General features: G+C 31.1%; 1 protein-coding gene across 4 annotated transcripts in view; it reads left to right on the top strand.

Moving 5' to 3' along the window:
• The window catches only part of LOC105849595 (stimulated by retinoic acid gene 6 protein-like), a 159,634-nt gene that overhangs the window by 92,578 nt on the left and 42,970 nt on the right, over nucleotides 1-24,086 (top strand). For all 4 annotated transcript variants that reach the window (XM_065816702.1, XM_065816705.1, XM_065816703.1 and 1 more), the window contains exons 12-14: nucleotides 1,017-1,161; nucleotides 1,316-1,391; nucleotides 16,961-17,051. In XM_065816702.1, coding sequence (XP_065672774.1) covers nucleotides 1,017-1,161; nucleotides 1,316-1,391; nucleotides 16,961-17,051 — 312 coding nt within the window. The remainder of the gene's footprint in view (nucleotides 1-1,016; nucleotides 1,162-1,315; nucleotides 1,392-16,960; nucleotides 17,052-24,086) is intronic.

Below are 24,086 nucleotides of genomic sequence, written 5' to 3'. Positions count from 1 at the left end.
CAAGAGTTCAAATAAGAAATAATTTTAGCTGTGGAAGCTGGAGTTTGTATATCCAACTATGGGTTGTTTCAATGTTTCATTGGAATGACAGGGATTGATCATTAGATTCAAGATGAATTATTGGATAACTTTTTTGTAATTAGTATGTAAAAATGAATTTTTGTTGTTAATAACACTGACTTTCCAAAAGTCTCTAGAGCCTAACCTCTGAGGTAAGATTAATAAACTTTATCTTCAAACAATATCCTTTTGCATTATAATAAAACATCTGTTTTTAAGAGATTTGTTCTGGTGAATAAATAAAAGAAATGATAGAAATTATGACTGCATAAGAAGAAGAAAATTCATGGAGTTAACTTTAAACCCACGAGTAGAAATAAAAGCATTAATTTTTGCCTGAATCCAGGAGATTCTATTGTATGAAGTGCAATTACCAAGGATCCAAGGACAAAGAATAAAGGACAAAGTTTTTTTTAACTTTCTTTTATCTTTTCTTTAATTGGTATATACCTTACTTCTTTAAAGGTAAAGTTGGTTAAATTTAGATGAGTTCTTTAATATGATGAATTTAAAATGAGATTGGATTAATAATAAATCAAAACAATAATGGTGCAAATAAGACTTTTATGGTATTTTTAAAATATTTATGTGACTCCGCCTCTACTATATGTAGACAAAAAAAAATTTAGATTTAGATCCCAGATCCCAGAAACTATTGGAAGTAATTTTTGAAATTTTTTCCTAATTTTCTGAAATCTTGTATCAAAACGAACCAGAAAATTCATTATAATATTTTATACATATATATATATATATATATATATATATATATATATATATATATATATATATATATATATATATATATATATATATATATATATATATATATATATATATATATATATATATATGTATATATATATTTGCCTCGATGCTTTATGAATTACTACTTAGACTTGTATGTTGAAAATTATTCTATAGTTGATTTATTGGTTATTATGGTTTTATTATAGATATTGATCTCAATTATTTTGTTATATGAAATAATATTTGGTTTTAATAAAAATGATGGACTTACCAATAGTAGCGAAATAAACATGTTTTTTCAATTACTTTGCAAACCATCATGCATAAAGCAATTAGTTATTTGTATAAAAGGTACGTAGATTATAGAAGTATTATATGTTTTAGATTATAAAAATGTAACTTTGTATTTGGTATGATGTTTAAAAAATTTGTATAAAAGATTTCAGTCAAAAACTCAAATATTAAAAAAAAATGCATACATTTTAAAAATTATTTTGTTTTTTAGTTTCAATATGGATTGCTGCTTTGCTTTCTGTTAGTTTATTTTTATTTGGTATGGTGAACTCTTTAATGTGGTACAGGTAAAAATTTGTTATATTTTGTTTTTTGTTTATTGATTATGAAATATTGGTCACATAGATATTTATATAATTTACAAAATTTGTCTAATAAATAAACAATACAAAATATTTTACATTTACATTTTTTTACATTTTACCCCTAAAAGTTTGCAAATTCTAAACTTCATTCATCTAGAACACTTTCCATGCCACCTTAACTTTTGTTGGTATGCTTTATCAGACACATTTTTTTTTTCCAATTTTTGCATAAGTTCCAATTATTTTTACACACCTTTTTAAGTAGCAATTCATCATCTAGTCATTGTTTTTTTTGCTTATTCTAAATGCAACATATCCTCTGCTTTTGTAGTCCTGTTTTTTCAACCATGCATCATAAAATACCTAAAGCAAAAGCTTTACAGTTCTATTTTAACCTTTAAAGGTTAAAGAAGCAAAGAATGTTAGCAAAGTGTGGCCCAGGCATATTTTACACTTGGTTTATTTTTTATCTTTGCTATTGATGTCTTTTTAGCTCCACCAATCCAATCACATTTAAATCGGAAATCTTAAGTTTCCACAAAATTCAATCACATTGTCTGCTTTTTTGTCTCCTTGTTTCTCTGAGCACATTTGCTTCAAAAAAATAGCAATAAATAACCAATCAAAAAAAGCAAAAATAATAACCAATCAATAAGCAAGTATAATAAGTAAAATCTTTTCAATAGAAATAATGAGCATGATATGTGAAATGATATATAAATATGACAACAGTGCAATGTTTTTAATTACAATTTTGACTACTTGACTCAGCATTTTTTTTTAGTAAACACAATTTTGTTAATTTACAATTTGGCGCTGCTGAATATTATTAATTTGAATGAAATTATTAAAATAAAAAGGGTTTACTTTAGCCCCAACTCCCTGCCCCTATAACATTTTAAAGTTACATTACGTATTGTAATGTAGAAGGGATTCGTTACACTACCTGCAAAATGTCCATTATTTTCATGTAACCAAGACATAACATTGTAATGCAATGCTACATGAAAAGTGTTACGTAACAACACGTAACATTTTAACCTAATGATACATAACATTGTAATCTATAGTATCTATCCATGTAACTTCTTTCTTTTTTCATATGTACTTAAATTCATGTATAGAGAGAACGCTACTATACACCAAGATCTATATAAAGAGAGGGAAAAAAGTGGTCAAGTTAGAGAGTGTAGACATAAATTGAACAGTAAGTGCAACTATATACATAATTGACTTAAGCTAATTAATGTACACAATATTTTAATTAACATCGTAAGAAAGGTTGAAATTTTATATACATTTTTGCTTGTGGGTTTATAAAAACTCGTAAAGTGTTATGCTTGTATTATTGACTAAGAAAAAAAACGTAATGTAACGTAACAAAATCTAGATAGACGTAGTTAAAGTACGTCTAAAGTATAAATTTTTTTTAACGTTAAGTTACGTTTTAGTAAAAGAAACATAACTTTGCGAATTGAAACTTTTTTTTCGCGACAAATTAGTTACAAAAAAAAAAATTAACTAATTAAGATGAATCTTTTTTACAATCAAAATAAACGATAATATTCAGCAGTTTTAAAAAAATTTTTTAGTTCAAATGCCTGGACAAACGCATCGCTAAATACCGTAACTCATTATCTTGAGTTACGTTATTTAACAAAATTGTTTTATTTACAATAATATTTAAGTACTTGATTAATTATGTATTTGATTTTTGAAAATGCGATAACACGCTTCTCAAAAATATTGTAATTAAAAAGTATTTTAAAAAATTGACCCGCAAAAAATTGACTTGTGGTTGTTTTTTTTAAAATACTTTTTAAAGGTAAATACAACTTTTAAAGCTTTAGAATTACCGTAACAAAAAACAAAAAAAAGTACCTTTAAAAGTTAAAATAACTCATGGTATGGTTAAGCAATCTAAGGTACTTTTTACCTTTAAAAGTATAACCTATCGGAAGTAACGTAACATAAAACATTTAAGAATTAAAACGTTTTAATTGTCAATCCTACAAATCGGACATTTGCAGGCCTTGTTACGAGATTTCGCTGCGTAGCAAAAACGCATAACGCATTTCTAAGTAACTCAACTCAGCAAATATATTTTGCATTGTTAGAAGTTATATTGCGTCACTAGCGTCTTTTCAAGTACCGCATTGTAGTTAAAGTAATTTTATTAACGCGTTAAAAATCATACAAACAATTTGTTTTTTTCTCACTATTTAAAAAATCATTTTTATTATTTTTTTCAAATATGAACTAAATTTTATTTTGAAAAAAAATATTTTTTTCATGAAACGTAAAATAATGTTTGTTTATTTTCTTATGATTTTACAGTTGGTTTTTGGTTATTTTATTAACTGTTAATAAATTTTTTCTTATTTAATTTAAAAAAAATCTATGTTTGAGACATATTTTAGTTACACCTCAAATCTAGATTTAGTTATGTTATGTTAAGTCTCAATTGGTTACACTTTATAAAGTTAAAAAAAAAAAACATTGGAGATGTAACGTTGCGTATTGAAACTTTATATTTTTTTCGTGACAAAGTAACCAATTGAGATGAAGCTATTTTACAATAAAAATAAAATATAAGATAGTATTTAGCAATACGGTAACAATAAACAAACATTTACTGCATTATCAAGTTTATTTACCTAATATTTAATTAAAAGTTAGAGAATGTAACCTTGTTACCAATTGTAACCGATTAAGATGTAACATAACTTTAAAATGTTATAGGGGCTGGGTATGCTGCAGTATATTATATATTATTGTTTAAATATTTTAAACGTTTTATACTTTATATGTTATAGTTATTTATATATATATTCTTTGATTTTATTTTTATATTTATTATTTAATGTACTTTATATTCCTAATGAATTGATATGTATTATATTTTTTATGTTATATACAGGGATTATCTTTTTCTGGATATTTCTGGAATTCCGGATATTTTTCTCAACTTTTAGTTTTTCTAGATATCCAAAACGTTTTCCCTACAAGTTTGTTTTTTATGTTTTTTCACTCATCACTCATACAAAAGTTATAAAAAATTAGGGAAAAACTTGAAACAACTCAGCTAAATTCAAAATTAAGTGAAAAATGAGCGAAAATATATTCTGGATTTTTTCCGGATATTATACCCAAACAATTTTCTGTATTTTTAAAATAAGACCTTGTTGATTTATGATATATTACACACTTTTTCTGTTGTTTTTTTTTGTTACGCGGCAACTTTTATTTAAATATATATATATATCATAAACCATAAATCTAAACTCGATATTATTTCCTGAATATAATATCATTTCAACATATTCATATAATAAATTAATACAATATGGTCGTTCCTCAAGCGCCACTATACAACTTCCTCTCTCTCTCTTCCACTTAACTAACTGACTCTCTGACTGTCACTCTACTCCAATTCTACTGTTTTATATATTTCTTGGACGCTAGACGTGTCTCAGTTCGTAAACAAGTTGTTTGGTAACCATTGTTTCTTGGCGTTTTGTTGAGTGAATTGTTTGTTTATATCTTCTTATTGTGAATGCTTGAGTGAGTATGGTTGTTATCTTTGCAATAGTTACACGCTTGAGTGACTAAGGTTGTTACCTTCGTAACATTGCTTACGGGAAAAGGGAAAAGTCTGTCCTCGATTCTCAGATTCAAGATCATTGCATAAAAGTCTTTGTGGAAAATGCTTGAACATAACAGAAAAGTTGTTAAAACCAGAAAAGTTTCAAACAAGCAGTGAAAACAGCAAAATCCGTAAAATCATCACAAACAGCGAAATCTTCAAATAAATAGTCTAATCGTAAATAACAGCATCATAAAAATCATTGCTAAACAACATCATTGCAAAACAGCAACATAAAAACACCATCATAAAAATCATTGCTAAACAGCATCATTGCAAAACAGCAACATAAAAACAGCATCATTGTGAAACAGCAACATAAAAACATCATCATAAAAATCATTGCTAAACAGCATCATTGTGAAACAGCATTGTTGCGAAGCAGCAACAAAAAAAAATCGTTGTAGTAAAACATCATCCGAGAAATCATTGCTAACAGCATCATCGCAAAACTGTGTCATTGCAAAACAGCAACATTATTGCACATCATTAACTTAAAAATTCATTGTAATAAACTACAGGAAACATCTTCACTGTAGGAAACTCGTGGTGGTTGGGGCATCTCAATTCCCATCTAGGACTCTTGGTCAAAGATCCTGCCATTACCGTAGAACAATATTTCTATTTTGTCGTGTCAATCCTACAAATCGGACATTTGCAGGCCTTGTTACGAGATTTCGCTGCGTAGCAAAAACGCGTAACGCATTTCTAAGTAACTCAACTCAGCAAATATATTTTGCATCGTTAAAAGTTATATTGCATCACTAGCGTCTTTTCAAGTACCGCATTGTAGTTAAAGTAATTTTATTAACGCGTTAAAAATCATACAAACAATTTGTTTTTTTCTCACTATAGCTAAAGTTACAAATAAAATCTAAGTTTTTATTTAAAAAATCATTTTTATTATTTTTTTCAAATATGAACTATATTTTAATTTGAAAAAAAATATTTTTTTCATGAAACGTAAAATAATTATTTGTTTATTTTCTTATGATTTTACAGTTGGTTTTTGGTTATTTATTAACTGTTAATAAATTTTTTCTTATTTAATTTGTGAACTCATTTTAATAATGTTTTCAAACAATAAAGAGTTTTTTTTTGTTATTTATCAGTTACCGATAACATATTCGTGATCATAATTTATTTTCATAAATTAAACGAACATCTTTAAAACTTTACGTTATTGAATTAACAATAAACAAAATATCTTATTAATAAAATATTTACATCAAAATAAATCGTGCATTTTTAAAACTATTATGACTAAAAATAATTTTTATATTTAAAAGGAATTTATATATTTAATTCCTTAAGATAAAACTTAAAACACTTTATTTTTTTAACTAATTTTTAGCTGCGTAACGCTTTTTTCGTCTAAGTCGGAAACTCTGCGTAGTGAGTCTTTAATGACACCGCTGATAGCCTTTATTATCTGACTTCCTCCGCTTGCCATGGCTTGAAGGGCGTTTCCAAGGGCGATACTGATACCTGTTAGAACATCAACTCCATTAGTATCACTAATAGTTTTGAGCATTTGAATAGTATCATGAGTACCAGATATCAACTGTAGAACTGTATAAGGGGAAAGCCGTTGTGGTCTCTCAACCAAAAATTCTTTGCTGTACCCTCGTATGCAGCGGATAGGATTCTTGGGAGATGGCAGAACATGGTCATATTGAGTTTCTACAATTTTAACTTGTCCTGTGGCCGTTACTTCGTATATTGTGTTTAGCTTTGGGTCCTGTAGATATGTATGTTTAGGTCTCAATTCACATGGTATTCGGGGACTAGTTTGTAGTTAATTTTCTATCATCAACTTCTAGAAAGTAAGTTATGTTTAATCGAGGTAATGTGATTGGAAAATGTTCAAAACATGTGTTGCCTATTTTTCGATTATAACGGATAGCATAGCTACTATAATTTTTGCACTTGAATATAAACAAATCATCTCCAGCTTGTTCGACAGTCATACTTGGGGACTGGTGAACCCATTTGGCTGATGATGTCGGGAACTGCCCAATCATCCACCACTGGATTCGAGCAATCTCCGTTAGTAAAAAACATAACTGTTCCCACGTATTTATTAAGTTCATTCTTTGATTCATAACTGCCACTGCAATATGAGCTTCCAGAAGGGCGACTGCTGGATCTTGATCCAGTCGTTGTAAGTAATTTTCAGCGGCAGCTTTGTATCGTTCAAAAATATCCTTAGGGAATGTTGGATTTTTTAATAGCATTCCATTATCAAGAGTAAGTACTTGGCCTTGTTGCTCGGATAGCTGTACTGCTCCTCCCACTTTGAGGTTTCCAATTAAAACAAAATTGCCAATACGTTCAATTGTGTAATTACCTAACTTTTTCATCACTTTTTCATTATGTTTAGTTTGTCCCCAAACTATTATAGATTCCGGCCATTCTCCTGAAATACATTTACCCAATAAGTAGTAACAAGAACTTTTTGTCACGTATTGTTTAATAACTACAGCTCATCCGTGATTTGTCCTGTGTAAATTTTCATGTAAAAATGTTTAAATTCAGCAGTGTTTGTACGCATCCAAGCGCAATGATATTGGTCAGACACCATGGTTCTCCATATTGTAGGACTAATTTCTTGTTATGCACCATATACTGATATTTTGGTGTTCGTTGCTGACAGACACTCTCCGGGTGTTACTTTTATTTTCTTGGATGCTAGTTCTTCTGCGTGTTGATTGAAAAAGTTGGTGCGGCATGTGAGTGTGACTCTTTCAGCGCAGCAATGGTAAAGTTGGATATTCGTGGTTTGTGGGCGATAGACATACACATCGGCTATAAATGTTTTAACAGAGTCATTAAGTGAATGCATGTTGTGCGAACACATGTCAATTGTGGGTAACTGATAGACTCCAATTGGATGTACTTTGGTACAATCATAAACTTCGCTAATATATATGCCCATAATGAATGTTGGTAGAAGGATCAGACACCATAATATAATAGGTACTTTCCATAATTCTTTTATTTTGAGGGTTACACTAGGCATAAATTTACGATTGTTTTGGTATTTCTCCCTCTGTATGTTTCGACATGTTGTAGTTATTTAGCTGGTTTAGAGGTTAGCTGATATAGGGAAACTTTTCCCAATTTTTTTCCTATCAAGGTATTTCTGAATCATTTGGGAATCAAAAATACTTTCTCTGGCTCCCAAGTATTTTGATCAGAGATAACCTTCCCATTAAATTTTTATATTGTATTGGATTTTTATTATGTATTGGATTTTTCCTCTTCTTGTTCTTTTGTCGAGAATTTCTTTCATTCTATATATATCAAAACCAATTCCGTGAGTTTGTTCTAGAGGTGGTTCATTTTCCGGAGCGCTTGTGTTTTTTTCATGTGTTTCTTGGTTAGTTTCCTCCAAGTTGAATTCGTCACTTGTTTTTGTGGCCTCCATGAGAACTTCGGCATTTAGAGTTATCTCTGTTGTTGGTTTTTCTTCAAAGCCAAACCATTGTTTGAAACAAGACACATGAATTGGTGTAGCTAGTACTTTATTGTTCATGTTTTCGACTTTAAAAGTTACAGGAGATGTTTTTTTGACTAAACCAAGCAGGCCGTGCCAGAAACTTGTGAGTTTCTTCACCAAACCCTTCTTTGTGATCGGTGTATATACCCATACCTGCGGTAGTGGTGTAGTGGTAAAGCGCTCGCTTCATAAGCGAGAGGTTCCGAGTTCGATCCCCACCACGTCCCTGGTAGTACCGCGCTCAACTTGTTTCTCCGCGCAGCGGCCTTGTTCGTCAAGGTTCGTGTTTCGGAGTTATAGAGTTGAGAGAGGGTTATAACCACTATTAAGTAACCTCCTCGTCTGTAGTGGCCTTCTCGGCCTTGAGGAGGTGAATAACAAAAAAAAAAAAAAAAACAAAAAAAAAAAAAAAAAACCTTATGTCCTACCTTAAATGGATATACATTAGCTGTTTGGTCGTAGTGGAGCTTCATTTTTGCCTGCGCTTTTTGAATATGTTCCTATGCAAGGTTACGTGAAAATCTTAAACCTATCATGAGTCTTTGAATAAGTCGATCGGTGTTGTCCGTTGGGTCCTTTTTCAGTAGTAAAGTAGTGTCATGGGGTAATAGAGTGTCTCTGCCATAAGTCAACCTAAAAGGTATGTCCTCAGTATTAGCAGAAATACTAGTATTGTACGCGTATACTGCTGCGGGAAGATGGATATCCCAATCACGTTGGTTAGAGGCAACATACATAGAAAGATTCTGAGTTAATACTTCATTAACTCGTTCTACAAAACCATCTGTTTGAGGGTGATAAGCCATTGTGAAAGATTTTTTTACATTGAATATGTCACATACTTCTTTTACTTACTTACTAGTAAAGTTGCTACCTCTATCAGTTAGGAATCGTGTCTAAACACAATGTTATCTACAAATAACTCTGCGATTGTTGCGGCAGCAATAGTAAGTACTGCAAAAGCTTCCACATACTTGGCAAACAAGCAGCCGAAAACGACTATATAGCGGTTTCCTCTTAATGATGGCGGGAATGGTCCCAGACAATTGGCTGAAATGATATCCCATGGTCCTTCAATTGGGATTGGTAGCAAGGGTGCTTAGCTAGGTGCCGGATTCCGTTTTCCTTGCGCACAGGTGGTACATGATTTCACCCAAGTTTGTATGTCGTTGTACATACCTACCCAAAAACAGTTGGTTCTGATCTTTTCATAGGTTTTTGTTACTCCAAAGTGACCTCCGCATGGTTCGTCGTGGGCCCAGGTTATTATTTTGGACTTTAACGACTGTGGGAAAACTAACTGGAAGAGATTCTTAGAGGCCTTTGCTTCATGATGGAATAGTAAACCATTCTCGTCTAGGTGATAGCTACTTTTTAATGCTAAGACTTTTTTTGTCTCTTTTAAGTCATCTGGTAGTTCTTTCTTGACTAGGTATGATAACAGGTTGGCATAATAGGGGTCATTACGTTTTTCTTTGGCAACTTGGTCAATGGGTCTACCTGGTACTGTCAGTGTTGCGACTACGTCGTAATTTTGCCTGGAAAGTCCGTCCGCATTACTATGCATTTTCCCCGATCGATATTCTATTTCGAAGTTATAACTCTGTAGCATTAGGCTCCATCTTGCAAGTCGACTGGTTGGATCTTTAATAGACATTATCCATTTCAATGAATGGTTATCCATTATGATTTTAAAACTTTTCCCATAGATATATGGTCTACATTTTTGTACTGCTACTACAACTGCTAACACTTCGCGTTCTGTTGTGGAATATTTGCTTTCTGTACTTGTGAATTTTCATCCGCCATAAAGAATAACGCTTCGCCACCTGCATCGGAGTATATAGTAAAAGGTTTCTTAAAGTCTGGGTAAGCTAAAATTGGCGGCGAGATAAGAGTATATTTTAGTTGTTCAAAACTATTTTGCTGGTCGATGTCCCATTTGTATTAAGAATCTTTCGTTAGTAATTTATTTAATGGTAGCGCAATGTTTGAAAATCCTTTTATGAACCTTTTGTAATAACTACATAGACCAATGAATGCCCTAACATCTTTTATATTTTTGGGCACAGGGTATTCCTTTACTGCTTTTATATTTTCTGGATCTGGTTTAATACCCTCTTTGTTAATAAAATGTCCTAAAAATTTAACTTCACAGCTACAGAAGGTACACTTAGGTTTGTTAACTTTCAACCCGGCATGTCTTAAATTGTTAATTATCATTTGTATGTGTTTAAGGTGGTCTTCGAATGTTTTTGAGTATACTAAAATGTCATCCAATTAAAGCATGCAGTTTTTATACAGATGGTCCCGAAGTAAATAATTCATCATTCACTGAAATGTTGAAGGGGCGTTTGATAGGCCAAATGGGAAGACTTTGAACTGATATAATCTTTTGTGGGAGATAAAAGCAGTTTTCTCTTTAGAGTCATTTTCAAGCTGCATCTGATAATAACCACTTAACAGATCTAACGAAGAAAAATACTTTGCACCATATAACATGTCAAGACTTTCGTCGCTCCGAGGTAGTGGGTAAGTATCTTTCTTGGTGACGTTATTTAATTTTTGGTAATCTATATATACGCGGTAGGAACCTTCTCAGGCACCATGACTACTGGGCTGGACCAAGGGCTAACACTTGGTTCTATGATATTTTTTGTTATCATGTCCTCAATGTGTTTGTCTTGTGATTTCCTTTGTGACTCGGCAAGACGGTAAGCTCTTTGTTGAATCGGTTGAGCATCGCCAGTGTGTTTTACCACAACGGTCTGTCCAATTTCGTGTAAACTTTGGTCAAAAACGTCTTTATTTTTGGTTAGTAAGGTCAATAGTTGAAGACGTTCTTCAGGGTTTAACGTAGCTTCATTAGTTTTTGTTTCTAATAAACTCATCATTGTTGTGGGTGATCGAACACTGCATTCATCATGAACTTTGGAGGGTAGCAGGATAATTACCTTAATCACTTGATCTTTCCTAATGGTCAAATAATTTGGTGATGGGTTAACAATATGAAGCTTAACTTGGCTAGATTCACCATGATTTATGGTAGAAAAGACATGGACATTTTGTTCTTCAAAAATATTTGTCTCTGGTATGAAGAGACAGTCTTCTTTTGTTTCTGAGGCTTGCGCTATGGTAAGAATGGTTTCACAGTAAGGTGCACCCTTCATTTCCTTTGTTACATATGCCAAAGTGGCAAACTCTATGGTTGTCTTCTTTGATGTCTCTTGAGGAAACGTTATATCTGTGCCACTAAGATTAAATTGCTGTACCTTTTCTGGACAGCTTACTTGGTCTCAAGGATGTTGGGAACAGTCACTTGGTAGCGGATAAGATGGTATAACTCCACCTGGTGGACAACGGGTGTCAGACTCCCGAACTTGGGCTTCCTGTTAAAATCTCTTACTACTAGGCTTTTTATTTTCGAAGTGGTGGTTACGCAAGCCACCTCTCATTGATGTTTCTGGAACAGCCGTCCTCTTGTCATCGGTTTTCTTATCTTGCGTTTTATGGCCTATTGTCGTATTACTAATAATTTTTCTTATGGCAAATTTATCATCAATCGGTTGTAAAATCATGGGTACATTTAATGTTTTCCCAAATTTAACCAGGTGGTTCCCACAGTCTAATTCAACATTAAATCAACTCATGAAGTCATATCCCAAAATCACTGGGTGGGTTACGTTTTTAGCGATTAACATTTTATGTGTAAATATTTTGCCTCCAATATCGATGGAGCATAAAGTTCTTCCAAGAATATAGAACGGTGTTCCATTTTAAAATACCATAGTAGGGTAGTGGTTTGTCTACTTGAGTTTTGATATTTCCAAATATAGTTTCGTCCATTACACTGCATCTGGCGCCTGTGTCCATGAGAATAAGCACGGTGATTTCGTATACTTTACCCCAGATCTCAGACCTCAGGGTCATCTTCAGGATCCGATTCAAGTACGTTGGGATGTCGTTGGGGTGTTTGGTTACCTGAATACAAGTTATTCCTTGACACATTAGTTTGGAATTGTCGATTTGGAGAAGGAATATTATTAGATGACGTCGAGGGTGGGATATTAGGGTTCCAGCGATTGGGTTGCGGCGATATCTGTTGGTAATGAGTTTGCTTTGGGTAATGGGACATGTTCTCGGAGCATGATCTTTGAGTGTGTCCTACTCTTAGGCATCGATTACATATAACCTGACCGTCACTGGTACGTAGATTACGTCCGGTTGGATGAAATTTTTCATGTGGGGTAAGAAGGTTATTGTTATATCTATATTATATATATATATCTATATTATATATATATATATTGTTTTATCGCCTTAACGATTTTACTTCTTTTTGCAATTCCACAATTCGATGGTTTAAGTCAGGAGACTCGCGGTAGGTAATAGCCACAATAGATTGTTTATGAGGATTTAAGAGTGCATCTAACTTAGCCTCTAGCCGGGAGATGATTGAGTCTGATGTAACTGTGTCTTGCAATTTAGCAAATGCTACTGCGGTTTGATAGTTGACTGGTTGTTTAAGTTTTAACGCATCGCGTAGATTTGGCTTCAGATCTTTGATAAATAAGTTTAGTTTTGTTTCTCCGTCTATACCAAGTTGTTGGCTCAGCTTATCTAAGGTATTAATATAGGAGGTGAGGTCGGTATCCTGCGTCAAGCTGAAGAGTTCCATTTTTCGATTCCACGCAATGTTTGCGTTGTCATAATATTGCTGGAACTGTTCTTGGAGTTGGTGGAAATTGTTTTTAATAAAAGCGGTAAGGGTTTCATAACATACTAAGCCACTCCCTTTTAAATATAAAGGAAACGAAGTTAGTTTTCTTACGTCTGTCCATTGGTTGTGAAGTGCAACGCAACGGAAACTAGCTAGCCACTCTGTGATATCTTCGGTTTCCATTCCTTTAAATGGTTTAGGCTGTAATTCTTGAATGGGTCTTGTTACCAAGCATTCTATGATTTGTTCTAGAGACATATTGTTTTTTCAGGACTATTTGTTGAGGTGGCTATCGTCTTGTTTAAATGGGTTGGTTTCGGATAATTCTAACATGGATTTGAGTCAGAGGAGGAATTGCTGAGAGAGTTATGAGTGTTATTGGCGGTATCGGAACAAGGATTAGGTTCAGTGAATGGGCAGATTTTTCCTGATCATAGACAACTCATACGTAAATATCAATGTTTAATTTTAATATTGTATCTAGTTCATAGACTAATTGTAGGTTTCGTCTAATGTATTTAAAGTTGAACTAAACGAATGTCAATCTTTACTTACAGTGCTGAATCGATCGGTCCAAGCAGAGATGAAACCCACTTGAATCCGGGCAGTGCCTCCAAATGTTACCCTGTAACTTTTATTTAAATATATATATATAGATCATAAACCATAAGTCTGAACTCGATATTGTTTCCTGAATATAACATTATTACAACATATACATATAATAAATTAATACAATATGGTCGTTACTCGAGCACCACTATACAACTTCCTCTCTCTCTCTCTCTTCCACTTAACTAACTGACTCTCTGACTGTCACTCTACTCTAATTCTACTGTTTTATATATTTCTAGGATGCTAGACACGTCTCAGTTTGTAAACAAGTTGTTTGGTAACCGTCGTTTCTTGGCGTTTTGTTGAGTGAATTGTTTGTTTATATCTAACCGTGAGCGAGACTAGGTTTTTTCAAACCGAGACGAGACCAAGACGAGAAGTTAGTACTTCTCGTGAGACCAAGAACGAGACGAAAAATTTAACAATTTTTGAAAACAAATTTATTAAAATCCAAGTAAAAAAAAAAAATGTAAACATGGTTTTGACAAATAGACACAAATGACATTTATCAAATGTAAACAACTTTTTCAAATATTAATTCAGAATTTTTTTGCCAAACTTTTTCAACATGACAATGTTTTCTCTGATTAAGATGATTTGTTCTACTTTTTCTGGGTGTAAGTTGTGTCTGGATGATCGGACGACATTTCCACCTGAGCTAAAAACTCTCTCTGATTTAGTTAAACTTGCTGGAATAGCTAAAATTTGTCTAGCTAATGAAGAGAGTTCTGGCGATGTATTTAAATGCAATTTCCACCAATCAAGAATTGGAAAGTCTTTTTTGGCATCAGGCAGATATTCATACTGGCACATTTTGCTCAAAATAGGATTCAGTTCAGATGGTGGCTCTTGTGTTTCAAGTCTGATGTTTAACTTGCGCTTCAGTTTTGAATTAGGGGACAAATCTGCTGAAAGGACTCTGGCAACAGGTTGGCACTCAACATTATCCTTAACCTGTGAAGCTAACCATTCTTTTGTTGTTTGAAATTTTTTGAAGAGCTTCAAGTGAAGTCCCTTTAAAGCAGGATTTAAGTAGTTTGCTGCAGCACTCAATAAGTTTCCAGTGTGACAAAGAGGAAATTCTTTCTCAATGCAGCTTTTAAAGTTTTTTGCATACAAGACACCATAGCCATTTTTTCCATCCGTCTCAATAAATTGATCAATTTTGTCATGGATTAAATAAAGAGAATCAGCGACAGTGTTAATTGTTGGAATAGACTCAGCCGACCACGTTTCTGTAGCTTCTTTAAGTGGTGCCAAAATTTCTACTGCTCCCTCGATTGATTTACACTGTGATGCACTGATGGTCTTTGAAGAAAAAATATCTTCATTTGCACATAAGCTGATAATTGCACTCTTTAGATGTAGGACAGAAGCCATGCAATCCAGTTCACTATTCCATCTTGTGTCAACAGATTGGCGTAACTGTCTAAAATTGATTCCTTGAGCGTCTGATTCTGATTCAAGCAACTCAGCTGCAACTGTTGACTGGTGAGTTAAAGAAGCCAAATCTTTGCATGTTTGCAACGCATCATCCATTCCAGCAGTCATTCTAAATGAGTCTCGAACTGCACATTGCAAAATATGATTGTTGCACAAGTATTGGTCAAGGCGCTTTGACAATTTGACTGCAAGTTTCATGTTTCTTGCCTGGTCGTTCACGCAGTACATTGGCAAATCAGCAGGCAAATTTAGTTCTTCTAAGAAAGAATCCAGCTTTCCTTTAATTAAGATTCCTGGATCTGCCTGGGAACTGTTGGACATGGGGTGTCCAGTGATGTAGTCTCCAATTTTCGTCAATAGCATGAAAAGTCCAAGAGATGTAGCTGTCCTGAGCTCTAGAAGTCCAAAGGTCAGAAGTAAATGCAGCACTTTTTAGATTTGGCGTAATCTCCGTTATTATGTTCTTCATTCCGGCTTGAACTTCTCTTGACCGAATTGAAAGCTTTCTTGAATATGTTGTTCTGTGATGAAGGCTCAGTTTAGGGTTTGCAATGTCAAACAATTTTTTGAAACCTCTTCCTTCGACTGTTGAAAAGGATGCTAGATCAGTGCAAAAGTAATCCAGCATTGCAGAGTCAAACTGTTTTTGAATGGAATTTGTTTGTCATATTTGGACTTTGTTTCAAGCATTTCGACCATGGTTTGTTGTTTCTTCTTAGGTGGAGGAAGAAGAGAGTCGTCAGTTTTTTCAGAGTACTCAACGTAATCTTGGCTGTGTTTATTTTCAAGGTGACGATGAAGTCCGCTTGTGTTTCCATCTTTTGTTTTCAAAGACTTTTTGCATGCCTTGCATTCAGCACCGTCACTTGTTTTTTGAAAATATCTCCAGATTTAGTTTTTTCTTGGTGACATTTTTGATTGTTGAAATGAGGCAAGAATATTTCTTTTCAATATGGACAATATGTGTCAAGTTGAATTCCACTGGTAAACTAATGAAATTAAGTCGAAAGTGCACCATTTTATACAAAAAGTTTTTGTATTTAAAATCTAATTAAAATTTTTTAATTAGATTTTTTTTTTAAATGTAATTAAAAAATCTAATTAAAAACTTAATTTGTTTTTGTCAAAACAAATTAAATTTTTAATTAGATTTATTAAAATCACAGAATCAAAATATTAATTAATTAAAAAAACAAATTATTAAGCATTTTGTAAATTATAATATTTTTTAATTTGGAAAATAATATAATTTTTAAGTCTCGTTCTACTTCTCGCGAGAATTTTCTATTTCTCGTTTCTCACGAGAAGTCCCATTTCTCACGAGAAACGAGACGAGATCTTGCTCATGATTATTTATATCTTCTTATTGTTCACGCTTGAGCGAGTATGGTTGTTATCTTTGCAATAGTTACACGCTTGAGTGACTAAGGTTGTTACCTTCTTAACATTTTTTACTGTATACTTTATATATTATATTTATAAACATATTTTCATTTTATTATATTTTTTATTTATGAAAAGTGAAATTGAATTTTTTATTTTCAGTTTATAAAATTTTTAAATGTTTTTAATATTTTTATTCATTTACAATTATTTTATATACAATTTTTATTTTGTAACTTTAGGTTTCATATTTTAAGCTTAAGAAAAGGTGACTGGTCATTTTTGCCTCTCTCTTTAAAAAAACGCGACTTGATCTCGCCCATTGATATTATGGTATGTTACTGATGATTTTTTTTTTAATACTGATTTACTTAATTAGAAGAAAAGTTTTTTGTTTCACATTTTTAATTATCATGTAAAAATAGTTAATCTAAAACTAAAATAAATTCAAAATAAATTAAGCTGAATGATTTTGAAATCCTCAAGGCTGTATTGTACGGCGGTCTTGAGTTCGTGCAATTAGTTTGATTAGATGACCAATCATGTTGAAATTGTTTGCATGTTTCTTTTATACTCTTTGGCATTCCAAAGTTTAAAATTTTGTATAAGCTAATTTTTCTTTGTTCCATTTTTTTAGACTTTTTTTTTTTTTACATTTCATGCAGGAAAACTTCTATAATTAAAATGTCAAAATAGATTGATATGAATAGATTGATTGATCTGTATATATATATATATATATATATATATATATATATATATATATATATATATATATATAGGTATATATATGTAAAGAGTGTATTTTCAAAATTTTTGTGGTATTGAGGTAATTCTTTTTTTTTGCCACACAATGGTGACTCATAAATTTGAAAAAGGTATTGATGCCTAATGTATATTTATGTAATAAAATATAGGTATATAAAAAAAAATACATTTTTTTTTTAAATTTTGCATTTACTTTCAAAATGACTCGTATATTTGAAAAAGTTATTGTTGCCTAATGTATATTTGCATAATAAAGTATAGGTACATAAAAAAAATACATTTTTTTATAATTTTTAATCTTTCATAGTACATTATATTTAAATAAATTACAGTTTATTAGCAAACAGTAGTATATACATTTTATAAAAATAAATATCTGCATACCAGATATTATAGAATGTTTATAAACTTTAAAATACCTATACATCTTGTTATAATTAATTTTGTTTAACATATTGTATAACTCTGTATGTTTGATGTTTTGGTAATTATATATTAATAATAATGTGAATGTAAATATTGTTCTAGTAAAGTAATGTAAACTATTACATTTTTAAATTTTGGAGAGTTTATTTGGAGAAAATAAGAGACAACATTTTTTTATTTTATATTCAATTTTAAAGTTTGAAGTAAAAATTTTAATTATAACATATACACCTATTTTCCATTTTATTGAATGTTAAAAGACAAAAATATTTCTTCAAACAAAAAGTTAACTATCATCTTCACTAAAAAGTGCATTATCTACTCTAGAATCTTTCAGAAGTGTTGCATAAGGTTTGCATATTTTGTCATCTGCACCCAGAGCATCTATCAGGAAAAAAAAAATGTTATAAAATTTTTCACGCAGTTTTTTGTTGCTAGGACATTTGGTTTTAAATCTTATTTCTTGTCTTCTGATGTATGCTATGTAAGGTTGGTTTCAAATAAAAGCTACATTGTGCTACTTTCAGATGGTCAAAATTGATGATTAATTTTTGGCTTCAATTATTTTAAATGTTTTTGTTTTCACAAATTTTTTTTCCTCTGTTTTGAAGTCTAAGGCTGACTGATCATGACCATAAACAAAAATTTTTCCATTCTTCTAATGTCTCTGTAAACAGCAAATTCTAAGATCTGGTTACGCTTTTGAAAATCCAGCTGAACACAACCAAACACTCAATCTGCTGGAAGGTAGGAATTGCCCTTGTTTAGGGAAGGTAAGAGTGATGAGCAGATTTTCAAGTATCAATACAATGTTCACGTTGTTTATGTTTGTTATGTTGTTATGCTATGTTTATGTTTTGTCTATAGCAGGCATCTGAAAATAGACAAAGAATTTACGCAATGTAGAACAAATCATATTAGAATCTTTGCTATTTTTAAATTCCAGCCAGGTGAAAACGTTAATATTATTGAATCATTGTGCTCTATTACCTTTGTGTATAACAATGCCTGGCACATAAAGGTAGAGTTGCAGTAAACAGTAATCTTCTCCTTTAGGCATCTTTGGCAAAAAAAGGTTCTCCATCATATCAAAACAAATGGTCATTTCTTTAGGTTATTTATCATTGAGAAGGCTGTAAAACTTTCCTGTCTTTAATCAATGGAGAATTTACATAGCTTTTTTGGTCCATTTTAAAGTACCACTAAGGTTTATTGGTTTTATTGCTAGTTTAAATGGATGGCAAGTTGAGAATGTGTCAGTAGCAAGATGACAAAACCCAAGTTTAAAATTATACATATAAATATCATAGTAAAAATCTCACAGTTAACTGTTTTTGATATTTCAGTTTGAAGTAAAGTTTATTTGTTTTATACTTAAATCAGAAGATATTTTTGATATGGAGTTCCTTTCCTTCCGTAGTGAATGGTTCTACAAATTAATGTCTGAATATGTTTTTTTACAGCATCATTTTTATCTGTGTTGGCCATTAGGTTTGCTTGTCCCATGATAAAACCAGTGACTAGCAGAGCAGATCCTCTGGTATTATTTCTCATGCATTAAAAGTCAAACATGTTTTTTTTAACTATCATATGAATTTATTTCTTATTTATCATCTTTTAGTGGAAATCATTTAACACTATCATTCATTTTTTATTTTTTATATTTCAGGATTAATGGACAACTAAGTTAAAATAAACATCAAATAGTTAAATTTTTGAACAAAACAAAATTTTGAAAATGAAACCTTGCATTAGCCTCATTTTTTTTTTCAAAAAAAGGGAATTGGTGGTTTAACAAACAAAACAAATAAAAATTATTGAATGAATTCTATAAAAAGGAAATAGACAACAAATATATTTAAACTCATTAATACATGTCTTTTAAATTGTTTTTTTGTCTTCATTCCGTAATCAGTTTAGTAAAAAAAAAGAAATAAGAAAGTATAAACAAACGTTAAAATGAATAACTGACTTTTTTTTTTTTCTTTTTACAAGCATTCTTTTTTTATTTTACATGAAATACATTTAATCTTTCATAATCCACTATTTCATTAACACAACTTAACAGGGTTCGCGTTTGCACATAAGTAGTATACATTAGCCACAGATTGGTCACAAGAAATACTCCACCTTAAAAATGAATCAAAAATTCTATATCATGTTTTGAAAATAAAATGTTTTTTAGAAATAGAAAAATATTTTGGTGTAACTGTTTTAAATATATGTAATAGTTTACCTTAACAAATAATTAGACACAATATCTTTTAAGTTACTTTTGCACAGTACTATATATATATATATATATATATATATATATATATATATATATATATATATATATATATATATATATATATATATATATATATATATATATATATATATATATATATATATATATATATATATATATATAAATATATATATATATATATATATATATATATATTTATAAAATTAATAAAAACAACTTTTGATGGAACCCTAAGTTTCATGCCTTTCAACAATCATCAGCCATAGTGTATAAATTGTAACATAAAAACTGTTTAAAAAATACAAATTAAAATTAGGGTGGAAAGAGTTCTGAAGTTACAAAAACAAAACAAAACAAATAGAGGTCAAAGATTTTAGTCCCCAGTGTCAAATAACAGGCCTTGTTACGAGATTTCGCTGCGTAATGAAAACACGTAATGCATTTCAAAGTAACTCAACTCAGCAAATGTATTTTGTATTGGTAGAAATTATATTGCGTCACTAGTGTATTTTCAAGTACCACATTGTAATTAAAGTTATTTTATTAACGCGTTAAAAATCATACAGACAGTTTTTTTTTTCTCACTATAGCAAAAATTACAAATAAAATCTAAGTTCCTATTTGAAAAATCATTTTTATCATTTTTTTCAAATATGAACTAAATTTTATTTTGAAAAAATATTTTTTTCATAAAACATAACATAATATTTGTTTATTTTCTTATAATTTTATAGTTGGTTTTTTGGTTATTTTATTAACTGTTAATAAATTTTTTCTTATTTATTTTGGGAACTCTTTTTAATAATGTTTTTAAACAATAAAGAGTTTTTTTTAATTATTTATCAGTTACCGATAACATATTCGTGATCATAATTTATTTTCATAAATTAAACGAATGTCATTAAAACTTAATGTTATTGAATTGACTATAAACAAAATATCTTATTAATAAAATATTTACATCAAAATAAGTCGTGCATTTTTTAAACTATTATGACAAAAAAAAATTTATATATTTAAAAGGAATTTATATATTTAATTCCTTAAAATAAAACTTAAAACACTTTATTTTCTTTAACTAATTTTTAACAACAACAAAATTATTATACAAACTGTTTCTTTAACAAAAAATCTATTAGTTTACAATCGCGGTTAAATGCTTTTACTTACGACTTTATTTCTTCTGAATAAATGTCACATAAAGGATATCAAAAGATAGTTTAAATATTCTAAAAGATAAAAGTTTTTGCATAACACAAAACTGCTGAACACGTAGGCAAATCGCCTTTTCGCAGGCAAAATGCGAGCTGCGTAACGCTTCTTAACAAGGCCTAGAATAAGGAAAGTAAAAGTTTCTTTGTATGCTGGCACTTTGACCTTATTTCATATCTTTTATTAAGTAAATTTACTCTTCTGTATGACAATATATGAAATTTCTTGAGACAAAGATTACAAACTTTTGATGCTTCATTGTAGGGCTTAAATTGTGCTATTATCATTTAATCACAGATTTTATATTTTTAAATTTTAGTTTCCATATTTCTTGAAAAAGTTCAGTGTCATTTTTATACTTGGGCGCATTGCAAAGACTTAAGATGGTTGGCATATCCTAATTTAAATGGGGTTTCACATATACCAAAATTTAAAACTTTTTGAATTCAGGATCTCTAGAACCTACAGTGGCTTGGTTTACGATATTGTTAGAGAGGCATTGCATATTTAATGAACAAATTTATTTGTCTATGCAGTTGCATTGTTTTGATGTTATATTTTTAGTCATGTAACTATAGTCAAATTAGTCATGTAACTAAAGCTAACTTTAATATAGTTTCAATGAAAAATTTTTTGAAGCCTGTGTCCTACTGGAAAGTGTAAGTCAGTTAAAGCTAAGAAGCGATTTCCAATTTTAGTTTTAACATTTTTGCTAAATGGGGGGTTGTGCCATATAACTTTACGTTTGCAATATTTTTTTATTTTTGTTTATTTGCAGTTGGTAGGTGAGTTTTGAATTGTAACCTGATTTATGTAAAGCCTCTTGTTATTACGACAAATTTGTTTTACTTTTATTTTTTGTCTCTTTTTATTAAATTCTATTTACAACTTTTATACAGAAACAAAAATTCGCGAGGGCGTAAATATATACAAAAATAGCTTATGACTTGACTAATAAATTACATCAGTTAACTTTAATAATTTTATGACAAGAATTTTATAAACGTAACAATAAAGTTTTATATCGATCAGCTATTATCACATCACCCCAAAAACTAAAGTTCTTAAGTAACATAGTCATTTAAATATGTCGGCTTTTTCCTTTCTCTGGTTGATCGTCTGATTGCTAGTAATAAATTATCAACGATTTCTCTGCCGTCAGCTTCCTCCTCAGCGTCAACAACTGTTTCTTCAGTTCCTTCCTCTTGTGCAGCAAAAATATCTAAATCTTCTAAATCACTTTCATCACTGTCAACCTCTTCACTGATAACAATTTTACTTAAAGCATTTGAAGAATTTGAGGCAGGAGCTATTCTCATGTCTCGCACATGTCTTGGTACACCATCAATTTCAATATTTGTGTTTGTGAGTATGTCAGTTACAATACCAATTTTCCAAACTGAAGTGCACTTTGCATCAGCGGGGCGAACATAAACTTTTTCTCCAATTCTATAAGTTTTCATAACTTGTTGTGATCTTTCCTGAGTTTCAGTGTTTTTCTCCTCTTGAATTGGTAGACGCCAAACGTACTTATTTTTTTGAGAAGCAGGTGCAGATTTCTCATTTGTTCCCACCGTTGGTGTTGCATTGTACCAAAATACCGCTACTAACGGACATATTTGTGCCCTCGCAGCTGTTCGTTTTACTGTGCGGTGGTTACGCTCCACAATCCCGTTTCCTGAAGATCTATATGCACATCTATACTTCTTTTTTACACACCATTTTTCACATATATTTTAAAATTCACTAGACTTAAACACCCCTCCATTATCCATTAACAGTTCTTGCGGTGGGCCATGCTCCCTAAATACAGATTCCAATTGACTTACTACATTTTTGGTATCTTCACCAGGCAACTTTCTCCAAATTGCAAACCGACTTGGTCCACAGTCAATCATTGTTAAATATGGCAACCCTTTATAGTGAGTCACATCACAAGCATTTCGATACCATGTGTCAGGTACATCTCGCACTCCATTTTCCCATTTTATTGGCGCTGGATCAATTGAATTACATTGACAACATTTGCAAACACATTGTTCAACATCTTTTCTTAATACATGCGGAAGTCTTTGTTGCACTGTAAACATTGTCCGATTAACGCCAAAATGATGCTTTGAGTGACAATTACGAATTTCTTCAGCAATACTTACTCCACATAGCTCTACTCTCACAAACTTCTAATCGACGCAATATTTCGATTAACCATGACTGAGCTTGATCTCTGATTAGATCGTCCCAAGTATTTCCTTGACTATGACGTTTTATAAAACTGCAGGCAATTCTAAGCCACCCTCCAACAGGATAGTGACCTAATAAGTGTCCACATATTGAAAAAAGTTTTCCTTGTGTTACTTTTTCAGTTTTGATATCTTGTGACTTTGGAATGATGTTTCGGTGTTTCCAACAAAGCTCCTTTTTTTCATTCCTAAACAGTTGCAAACCCAACACTCGTGCAGTATCACATTGCACCAGCTCTTTTGTTACCAATTCATAACACCCTAAATGATTTACGACCTTTTTAACTGATGTCTTTTCCAAATTAAAAATTATGTCGTCAATGTAGTGGTCAGTTGCTTCACTAATACCTGCATTGAGATTCAACACACTGCCTAAGACTGAAGACATTATTTTTGGGGCAGAATTTAACCCAAAACCAAGACGTGTAAGATAGTATTTTTCTTCTTTGTAGACTACCTTCTGATGCT

This window comes from Hydra vulgaris, chromosome 13 (genome assembly GCF_038396675.1).
Source record: "Hydra vulgaris chromosome 13, alternate assembly HydraT2T_AEP".
Classification (NCBI taxonomy): domain Eukaryota; kingdom Metazoa; phylum Cnidaria; class Hydrozoa; order Anthoathecata; family Hydridae; genus Hydra; species Hydra vulgaris.
This window is presented reverse-complemented; position numbering and strand designations above follow the sequence as displayed.